General features: G+C 49.8%; 1 protein-coding gene across 3 annotated transcripts in view; it reads right to left on the reverse strand.

Annotated features, from left to right (window-relative positions):
* snai1b (snail family zinc finger 1b) overlaps positions 1-10893 on the reverse strand; it is an 11528-nt gene extending 635 nt beyond the window's left edge. The window contains exons 1-3 of one of the 3 annotated variants that reach the window (XR_006032767.1): positions 10566-10893; positions 9541-10116; positions 8789-9392 (exon numbers count right to left, since the gene is read on the reverse strand). Coding sequence is in view for 1 of the 3 variants with exons in the window: in XM_042097702.1 (XP_041953636.1) it covers positions 9211-9392; positions 9541-10116; positions 10566-10641 (834 nt within the window). In the remaining 2 variants the exon portion in view is untranslated. Of the gene's footprint in view, positions 1-7881; positions 9393-9540; positions 10117-10565 lie in introns of those variants that run through there. The other 2 variants (XR_006032766.1, XM_042097702.1) reach the window with 2 other exon arrangements.
* Between the last annotated feature and the right edge of the window lie 482 nt (positions 10894-11375).

Raw genomic sequence — 11375 nt, forward strand, 5'->3', positions numbered from 1 at the left:
TACCTGCCTGCCTACCTGCCTGCCTACCTGCCTGCCTACCTGGCTGCCTGCCTGGATGGCTGGATGCCTGGATGCCTGGATGGCTGGATGCCTGGATGCCTGGATGCTTGGATGCCTGGATGGCTAGATGGCTGGGAAACTAATCCTGCTGCTCCCCGCTGCATCCCCAGCCTGGCTGCCGTCTCCTTACCCAACACAAACATACCACACTTCATCCGCACAATGTGCAGTTCATGTTGGCCACCATGTTCCGCTAATGCATATTAGATTCAAGAATGGTATGTGTGTGGGGACTGGGGGTGGGTGTGAGTTTATGTCAGCCAACAATAATACATAAAATGAGGATATGTATATCACATCAAGGAATGTGTGTGTGTGTGTGTGTGTGTGTGTATGTACGTGTGTGTGTGTGTGTGTGTGTGTGTGAGCTCGAGTGTGAGAGAGAGAATGTGATTCTCTGAGAGTGGTTCAAACTGAGCTCCTTCTCCCCACACTCACACTCCCACCGTGTTAAATTGGGTTAGGAGCGGTGGCTTCATGGTTCGGCATGGTTACTGTAGGCGCGGATGCTCTTTTCAAGAGCAGGAATGCACAGAGCACATAAGTAGGGGGTAAGGGGACACCCTCGTCTGTGACACACATGTGAGCCCGTTGTAAAGAAGCCCCCCTACCACCACCTCACAGCTCACCACCCCCCAGCAATGGGGCAGATAAGGCTCTGGCCCTGAGGGTGTACGTTTCAGGCAGGTGCAATCATGTGCCTGCAAGGTCCCTTAGGGAGGGGGCAGAACGAGGCAGTAGGAGGCTGGGGTGGGGTAATGGAGGGGTGTTGGGTGGGGGGGGGGGGGGGCATAGGGATCGATCTGTGTTGTAGTCACCAAACCTAACCGCCTGCTACGCCGGTCAAACCCCCCACCCCCACCCCCACCCTACGGCTTTATGGAGCCCCTCCGCGCTGGACCTCATCGCGTGGAATGTGGTGGAACAATAGGGATCTAAACACTACTCCTGGAAGAACCTCCAGGCCCTGGCAAGCCCTGACAGGAGAACAAAAGTGCACCTTGCACTTCTCCGCACATCCAGCGCAACGCCTCCTTCGGGGCGCATACCTGTGGTGAATTCTCAGAGAGAGAGGGAGAGAGAGAGAGAGAGAGAGAGAAAGAGAGGCAGGGAGAGAGAGAGAGAAAGAGGCAGGAAGAGAGACTGACTACAGGTGATCCTCTTCTCTTGCCAGGTGCACCACACAGGCAACAAACACACCCTAACTTCAGAGAGCAAAACCTGAGAAAAACAGCTGTTCCTCAACTCCCTCTCTGTCACTGTTTCTTAGCCTTCCCTGTCCCTCCACTGCCGATAGACACAGTCTGTATCTGTTCTACCCTCTCAGCATTTCACTCTCGTTTTTCCTCTTTCCCTCCCTTTTTCTCCCACTTCAGAGACTTAATGTTTTGGAAAACAGCTGTTCCTGTTCTCACTCTTTTCCTCAAATGAGTTTCCTCTCTCAGTCCCTTTTTTCCTTCCCTGCTCCGTTTGGCTGACCGACTCGTCCACTCAAGTTGCGTCTGTAGCGTTACCGGAGAGGGTTGTACATGTTTCGGCTATTTGCCCCTATCTCTGTTCCTACTTTTGCTTTGTTGTCGTTGCCTCATCCAGCCTGTTTGCGAATTCTGCGTCGCGTCGCGACATGCTTGTCAGGCATGTTACGGCTCAGTGGCCGGGAGCATTTAGGGCTTTAGATTCCCACCACCTGAGCTTTATGCCTTATGCCTTCATGCTTTAGTCACTGGCTCTTTCCCATGCTTGGATACTGATGCCAACCCACGCCTAATAATATCTCTCATATATCCTCATTGCTTGAAAAAATCCAGTGCTTGAGGTTAAAAAGTAGTTTTGTAAATGTCAATCATTTGGACTTCGAGTGCTGCTGGCTGTGCCCAAGCTACTGGTCTCTTAACATTATTGACCTCTTCCAAGCACCCTGTGAGTTGATTGAGTCTTATTATTGATGTGGATAACCCAGCTCTATCTCTTTTGAAAACGAGCATTGCCAACAGAAAAAAAATGCATTGCCTGGAGAAAGCTGACTAATATAAGTTTAGTGTTCATGTATGTGTGTGTGTGTGTGAGTCATGCTTGTATGCTTGTACCTAGGCCTACAAGTATCAGGCTGGTAAGGAAAGCTGGCTCTGTAGTGGGAGCTAAACCGGAGTGCATCACTTCAATATCTGACAAAAGGACCCTGAACAAACTGATCAACATCTTGGACAATGAGTGTCACCCACTCCACAGCACTATTGTTAAGCAGAAGAGCCTGATCAGCTGGAGACTTCGCTCACTGCCTTGCACAACAGACAGACTGAGGAAGTCATTTGTCCCCAGGGCCATTGAACTGTTCAATGCTTCACTTAAGGGAAGAGGAGAGATAGACTTCTCTGCATAGTCTGTCTGCCTCTTCACCCCCTCCATGTTTGGATACTGTCTGTCCACTAGACACTTTTTACCACTGTCTTCTGCCTCACTGTTTGCGTGCTATATTAGCACATTAGCACATATGCATAACCCCTCCCTCCATGCCACAGCCGAACTTTGGCCACACTTATACCTTTTCTTAAAATAGTTATATATATATAGATATATAGACTTTATTATTGCACTGTTGGACTTACTCATTTGCACTATCACCATGACCACTATCACCATTGCACTATCACCGTGACACTCACTCACACAGAGCACCTTACCTTACCTTACTATGCACAGAGAATCACAGGCTCAGTCCCTGCCTCAGTCATTGCAAGCGCCTCTTGATTTATTAATCACCACTATGTGGATACTGTTTTTAGAATTGATTTAGACTGTGTTAGTTAGTATAATTTGTATTTTTGTATATTTAGTATATTCTTTATATTATATACTTTTAATTACTTTTTCTGCTGTTAGTGAATGTGTGTGTGTGTTGTCTGTATGCTACTGAGACCTTGAATTTCCCCTGGGGATCAATAAAGTATCTATATATCTATCTATCTAGTCCTTCCTGGCTTGTATCACCTGCGGCCAGCTGATTGGCCTTCTAAGGGCAAGGGTAGCCATTAAGGGCAGCCGTGGCCTACTGGTTAGCGCTTCGGACCTGGAACCGGAGGGTTGCCGTTTCGAACCCTCGACCAGTAGGAAGCGGCTGAAGTGCCATTTGAGCAAGGCACCTAACCCCTCACTGCTCCCCGAGCGCCGCTGTTGTAGCAGGCAGCTCACTGCGCCGGGATTAGTGTGTGCTTCACCTCACTGTGTGTTCACTGTGTGCTGAGTGTGTTTCACTAATTCACGGATTGGGATAAATGCAGAGACCAAATTTCCCTCACGGGATCAAAAGAGTATATATACTTATACTTATACTTCTTATAGGAGGCCTACTGGGCTGTAAAGTGGGGGCTGTGTGTGTGTGTGTGTGTGTGTGAGAGAGAGAGAGAGAGAGAGTGAGAGAGTACACAAAGCACAAAGCAGTGTGATCTCATCTGAAGCCTGTGCCCCCTTCCCACTCCCCCCAACACCTCCTCAATGGGGCTACTTCCTGTCTATGGCCCAACATTGGGGTTTATGTGTCTGAGAGGCTGATTTGTGATGAAAAGCAAAGTTGAAAGAGAAAGAATTAGAGAGAGAGAGAGAGAGAGAGAGAGAGAGAGAGAGAATAATAAAAGAAGAACGGGCGAATGGCCCGAGAGAAAAGGGGAGAAAAGAAGAGAAAAGAGAAGCATTCTCCCTGTGTGTGTAGTCGCTGCTTATTGCACACCCCCCACCGCCCCCTTCTCACAGCTGATAGCATCCAGGCAGAGACCCCCAGAGGCTGGGCAGCCCGGCACGGCACATACCACTGATCAAAGCCCCCCGAGGCCACATGTGCTTGTCGTCAGCAGCGTCGTTGATCTGCTAAATCCAATAAAAACACAAGCAGGACGCCACTCAGGCTTTTCAGAAAGGACCCCCTCTCATGCGTCTGTGTCCAGTGCCGTAGTGCTTCTTCATTTCTATCACCTCTAACACACTCACACACACACACACACACAGATACACTACTGACACACACACACACACCCTCTCTCTCTCTGTCACACACACACACACAGATACACCACTGACACACACCCTCTCTCTCGGTCACACACACACAGATACACAAAAACACACATATACTCACAAACATTTTTGTGCTCACACAGACAGACACACACAATCCAAAAGCCCCTGGACATCATGCACAACCCATTAGCATGTGTGTGTCATTAGAGACAGTTGTTCCAGGCCTCATGCAGCTGGAGGTCTGCAGTGAAGTGTGTCAGACAGACAGACAGAGAGACTGCAAAGACAGTCACTGAGGATTCAGCACCATTTTGGCCCGTTTGGTTATAAGGGACGTTGACGACTCAGAAGAAACAGCAGCCCTGGAGAAAACCAGCGTTGAAAAGACAGATTATTGGCGCAGAAGCGCCACAGCAGTGAAATGACAGAGGTGGTGTTGGGTAGAGGTGTGGAAGGACCCCTCGGGTACACAGCGGGGTCAGGTGTTGCATAAGCGAATGCTGAAAAACCTTACTGCCCGGAGACACCAGCAGCGCCATGGTCCGTAATTCCATTTGTAACCTTAAACGACTGGCTCAAAAGCCCTCCTGGCTCAAACCTGATCCATGGGTGAGTCAACGCTCCAAAAACCACAGAATAAATACAGGCACGGAATGTCATGGCTCCTCAACAGTTCTCTTTTCAGAGGTATAGCTTCTGCCATTGGTGTGACACACACACACACACACACACACATGCATCAGCTCGGTCTACAGCATAAGGGGATGGGTGAGGATAAGAGAGTCCCCTGAGATCACCTCAGCACACAAGCCGAACACACACACACACACACACACACACACACACACACACACACACACACACACACACACACACACAGCACCCGTGCTTACTTGGCATCCCCACCCAGATGCCTTTTATCAGACACTCAGGATGGCTTGTGTTTATGTGAGGCTGACAGGCCACTTCCTGTGTCCCAAGGTCTGGGCTCTAAGGCTCGGATGGAGGGAGGGAGCCCACAGATGCACACTGCACACACTCGGCCCAGAGAGGAGAGGAGAGAAGGGGGAGACAGAGAGGGAAAGAGTGAAGAGAGGAGAGAGAGGAGAGAAGGGGGAGAGAGAGATGGTGAAGAGAGGAGAGGAGAGAAGGGGGAGAGAGAGAGAGAGGAGAGAGAGAGATAGGGAAAGAGTGAAGAGAGGAGAGAAGGGGGAGAGAGAGAGAGACAGAGAGAGAAGAGAGAGATGGTGAAGAGAGGAGAGAAGGGGGAGAGAGAGACAGAAAGAGGGAGACCCAGCACAAATAGGGAAGAAGTCTCTGAAAAAAGAACAGAAAAAAAGAAACAGAAAGAAGAAAGAAAAAGAGAAAAGTTACCCCCGACTCCAAACTAGGTCAGCATAATCTGCCTGTGCTTCCTGCCTGTGGGTCCGCAGAGCAATCCTCCTCACCCAGACTGGAGCCGTCTCTGGAGCGGGTCCAACCCGACTCCGGGGTACATCCGGCCCTGGGTCCAATGCTGTCTGGTCTCTGGGCCGGGACCCTGGCTCTGTCCCCTGTCCAGTCCTGGAAGGAAAGAGGTGAGTGCTGAGGAGAATGCACATTGTCTGCGTCCTGTGCCCAGACCCAGGACGGGGCAAACGTTGACTTTGCGCCGCAGCCAAACACCGCATGCATGCCAACATGCAAAGTGACCATTGTGGGCTTGTATCTTGCACAGTGACATTAAAGTTGAACCTAATCCAGTGCATGAGAGATGGAGACCTAGAGAAACACAGAGAGAGAGAGAGAGAGAGAGAGAGAGAGAGAGAGGGGTACTGTGGTATCATGGCACAACACTAAATAAATAGCCCTGTTGCTAGATACACTGAAGCATCTGTAATTACTTTTGAGCAATGCTGAGTGATTACTGGTGCAGTCAGCGGAAAAAGGCCCTCTCTAAATATAGCTTGAAACTTTTAACCTGTTTTTTCCACAAATTCGCACTCATGAACTGGCCGACAGAATAAGATTTATCTGTGAAACATAAGACTTGCAATTTAGCCTGAAGGGGCTGGTTGTGTGTTTGTGTGTGTGTGTGTGTGTGTTCTGGTAGGTTGAGGGTTACATTTTTGGTTGGTTTGTTAGTGTAGGAGGCTCTTCATGGCTCGGGGATCAGTCAGTGTCGGCGTGCATGTTTTATGTGCGCCGTTTTTTTCGGCCTCTTTCACATGCAGGCCTTGACTAATGTCACATTCTTTAGCCATTAGTGACAGACACACAATACGAATCGCCGACAGGCCCCTCTGGAAATGATGGCCACAGCACCCAGCACCCAGCACTCACCCCAGTGGGGGCAAACAAGAGAAGACAGCACATTACAAAGAGCTCACATCAGCCCCCGTCATCAATTAAGGACACCGTATCGCACACAACTGCAGGTGAGTAATGCCATATTCTTGTGTTTGGGTTCTGAGTGAGCATGAGTGTGAGCATGTGTGTGTGTGTGTGTGTGTGTGTGTGTAGGTGGGGGTGATGCTCGCAATTAGGTAATGGCAAAAAAAAGGGGCCAGGGAGAAAATATGTGTCATTTGGGTGCAGGCAGGAGAGGCAGATGCTTTGTGCAATCGCCCACACACCCCTTCCCTGCTCTCCCTATGAACATGATCCCCATCACTAGGGGGATCAAGGAGACTTTACTGCCCCACCGCCACCCCCTTCACCTCGGCCTCCTCTCCTGCCCACCTCCACCCTGGAGAAAACATGTCTCAGAAGGGTCTGACTCACTGTCTGCACTGAAGGCCAACCACATCAAACCTGAAGGGCCCAAACACCCCAAAACACTAGCCCACACAGGGCAGGGACACAGAGAGGAGGGGTAAAGTGAGGACTGTGTGTGTGTGTGTGTGTGTGTGTGCGTGTGAGTGTGTGTCTGAGTGGTGTTCCCCAATCCAACCATCAACTCAGTTCCAGGAGTTTGCTATTTAGGTTACATGGTAAATGAAGCAGTTTACCTCCCCACCCCCCCCACCCCGTTTCCAGTCCCATAGGTGCCCCGTGAACAACCCAAAAAACCAACCCAACCCAACCCCCCCCCCCCCCAAACCGTTCCCTGACCCGAACTACCAGCACTCCGTGCCTGTACCAACAGCAGAGGAAGTGCATCGTTACTCTGGCAAGACTGGCTGGCGTCAGCCCGCAGGTCACAAGGGCATAGTAGATTTAGCGTGTCATTCGGGGGCGAGGGGATAGGCCAGAGTTTTAGCCAAAGACGCTCAGCTTCCCCTCAGGAGAGGGGGAAGAGAAAAAACACCCTGCAGTCTCTGTCCAGGTTTGCTGAGTGACTTATAGCGTGCTGGGATTCCCCTCTTTCTCTCTCTCTCTCTCTCTGGCGGATGTGTCCCTTCTCTTTTTTTCCTCTCTTAAAATGTTTGTCAGTCTGGCTGGATGCAGGGGCTTGTGTGGAGTTTTCTCCCTAGTCATCATACTGCCTTTCTCCCCTCTCTCTCTCTCACTCCCTCTCTTCCTCTTTATCTCTTAGTCTCCCTCTCCTGCTGGTGTCCACCTGCGGTCTTGCTTGGACATGCACATGTGCTGTCCATGTGTCAGCGAGACTGCTGGTGCTGGAGTGTTAGCGTTAGCTCGGGTGGAAAGCCTGGCAGGTGTGTGCAGGTGTTCCACCAGTCACTCACCACGTCTGCCCATGAATCTGCCAACCCCTCCCCCTTGAGCACACACACACACTAAAAACCCATTCTGGAGGCACCGGAACAACTGACACATCTCCCGTCACCACTTAGCAACAACACAGACAAAGTGAACACAAGTTTTTTTTACAAACATAAATTATTTTATTGAAAGCCCGTAGGTCACTCGTACAAAAAGTGTAGAAATATAAACCATGTCAAAAAATCTTTGTGATTGCCAAAACAGATTGCACAGCATTTCCATAGTTACTCCCATGTATAAATTACAGTTTTTTTGTTTTAAAAAAGGCACTTACACAAGCAACTGACTATCTTTGTGTCTTGACTTGGCATTTTGGCTTGCTTAGGGACAGAAGAGACGGCAGGAGTTGTAATTTATCCTATTAACAGCCTCTTTCTCTCTCTCTCTCTGTCTGACATTCGCCAAAAAGAGCCACAAACAGCATTTTAAGACAAGCATGGACATTTTGCACACATACAATACTAGGGTCATGGAACCTATTTTTGGTTTGAAAACCCACACTAGAGCATACTGCAGAAATATGTCAGAAAAAAAGTATTTCTGTCTGTGTGCAGTATAAGCGCTCAAACCTCTACACAAGGAGCTGTGCATGAAGACACAATGATTTAACATGGACAGCAAAACTGAAAGTAAAAAAATAGCATTGCTGGAATATTAAATGAAATCTCCAACCGTATGGAGAAAACCATATGAAATGCATCTCTTTCCTGACCTCTTTCTTTCATTAAAAAAAGTACCAAAGTACCACGGATGTTTTGGGCCCGTTTGAAGTTCTGGCCACCGGATCCTGTTGCCCTGTGGCTGCTGGGCGGAGCAGCAGGCAGCGGCGTCGGCGGACAGGAGGGCCGACGGAGGGGCCGGGGTTGTGGAAGAGGTCAGGGCTAACGCATCTGTCAGCGCCCCGCCTCCACTGCACCGCAGTGGGGAGACAGCTGTCTCAATACGTCCCTGGAAGTGTGTGGAGCTTGGTGAGAGATGACCCCCACTCTGCATACATACGGCACTAACACACACAGACACACACACACACACACACACTCTCTCTCCAGCAGCTGCACCGTCACAATCCCGGACCAGCCGGCACCGAGTGGCATCCTGGGAACAGACTGAATGCCCAGCTGCCCCTCACCCTTACCCCCCTGCCACCCCAAATCCTCCCCAAAATCCCCCTTGGTGCACGTATGATTATATATATCTACTGGCATCTGTGGTATAGTGTCCAGCATAAACCTGGACTAGTGCACACTGTTTCATCAAGGCACTTGACCACCACTGGTGCTGCCACTATTCAGTGCAACCTGACCCTCATTCTCTCTCTGGGCCGCATGGGCTGAAGTTCAGCATACCAGCAGTGGCGTGGGAGTAAATCAGATTAACAGTAGTCTTTCCATCTCTCTCTTCCTCTCTCTCTCTCTCTCTCTCTCTTCTGCTCCTCTATGTGGAGGGGCAGCAGCCGGAGACGCTGTGTTTGTGCAGCAGGGACATGCGACTGAACGTGCGCGAACAGGTACCGCACTGGTACTTCTTGACCTCCGAGTGCGTCTGCAGGTGGGCGCGCAGGTTAGAGCGGTCCGCGAAGGCTCGGTTACAGTGGGGACAGGAGAACGGGCGCTCGCCTGTTTGGAGAGAAATAAAGAAACCATGTTTTGGTCAGTGACTTGTGTTGGGGGTCAATTCAAGGTGGAAACCAAAATTACTGCAATACAACTGCCTACACTGTGATACCATGTTAACGCCATCTGGCGTGTGGACTGGTCATCTCACCTGTGTGTGTGCGGATGTGTCCTCTGAGCAGCCACGGTCGAGAGAAGGCCTTGCCGCAGGTGGTACACACGCAGGGCAGTGTGTGCGAGCGGATGTGCATCTTGAGGGCGCCCAGGCTGGTGTACTCCTTGGGGCAGTGTTTGCAGTGGAAGCTGGAGCGGCCGGACGAAGGCACTGTGGTCACCACCGCTGACGCTGTGATGGCGGAAGCTGTCAGGGCCGTGTCGGCCCGCCCGCAGTGGGTCAGCTGGTGTCGGGAGAGGGCCTGGGGGCTGCTGCAGGTCTTGCCACAGTGGGCGCACTGGAAGCGCTCCGTAGGGTCCGGGCTTGGGGGGTCCGACGTGCGCCCCTCGTCTTCATCCCCACTGCTACTGCTGCTGCTGCTGCTGCTGCTGGAGGGGGAGCTGAGGTCCAGGGGGGCTGTTGCGGAGGGGGTGGTTGGGGACACTGGGGCGAAGGACAGGGGCATGGCCATGTCCCACACCAGTCCTGCTGCGTAGCTGGGCACCACTGATCCATTCTCTGTGGGCAGCTCTGCTGGTGGAAACCTCTCAGGAACTACTGCGAAGAGTGGACCTAGAAAAGAATAATAACATAATTGATTAATTTACTAACTAGGTTAATGCTTAGGGTAAAAAAATACCCATGTTGGCAACATGGAATATAAGTATGCATCTTGTGCATCCAAGCAGGAAGCAATGATGTCATGTTAGCAGAATGAGCTGCTAAACCTTTGCTGTCATAAAAAGTTCTCTCTCTCTCTCTCTCTAGTTTATAAAAGGGCTTCGGGGTGTAGCGTCATAGTATGCGCTTTAATCATCAAAGAGAAATCGATCTTCGTTTCAAGCCGCACTATGGCGTGATGTAATGACATGTTTAGTCCTCTGAACAGACTAACTCTGCTCTTGCGCTTGCGTATTAAACAAACAAGAAATTAAATACTCTAAGAACAGTTTATTTTAATGTCAGCCTACTATAAATTTACCATGACAGCTTTAGTTTTCAAGCAGTTATTCCATACTCACCATTTTGACTTTCCAGTTCACTGTAGTTTGGTTTCTTGTTAGTAAAGTACTTCTTGACGAGGAATGAACGAGGCATTTTGGAAGTATTTTTCTGAGCTATTGACGCGGAATAACTTTTCCTGCGTTTAGCGTGTCTCAAATCTCAGCTCCTTCTCTCCGCAGATATTGAAGATCAGATAGTTAAAAAAAGAGAGAGCTCTCCGCCGGTCACCACAAATTTCACAATCAACCAAAAAAACACAAAAAACAATTCCTCAACGAACTTCCAGAATACTAGACAATCCAGGTCGATGGGAACATCACCTGTGAATCAGAAGGCACATCTACACAGGACCCATACGTCCCCTTCATATACCAGAGGGGGCTGAGAGGGGGGCAGGGGTGTAAAGTCATGTCCCCGCCCCACAAGACGCCCACCTAACAGGAGACGTGACGACCACATGGGTCCTGCCTGCAGGTGCCCTAGGGGAAATCTCTGCACATCGCCTGGAACCATTTGCAGCCACTAACTAGCGCTATTGATTGAGATCTTTAGCCCTTAATTGACTTGCTATTACACGTTGCACATTTCCAGAGCAGGATTAACCTACGCTTCGATCAAAAGATACGTTTTAGGGGTACGATTAAGCAGCATTTAAAATAAAACAGACTTAAACTGCATAGACTGACTATAAACGTGTTTGTTTATATTTCGTTTAATGCTCTATTTCAATTTGAGCTAAACCAGCTGAGGAACTGAATACGACATTACATTGCAGCGTCCTCTGTCGGAATTATGTGGAAAACTATTAGGCTACATTTATAAGTGTA

Source organism: Alosa sapidissima, chromosome 7, assembly GCF_018492685.1.
Source record: "Alosa sapidissima isolate fAloSap1 chromosome 7, fAloSap1.pri, whole genome shotgun sequence".
Taxonomy (NCBI): Eukaryota; Metazoa; Chordata; class Actinopteri; order Clupeiformes; family Clupeidae; genus Alosa; species Alosa sapidissima.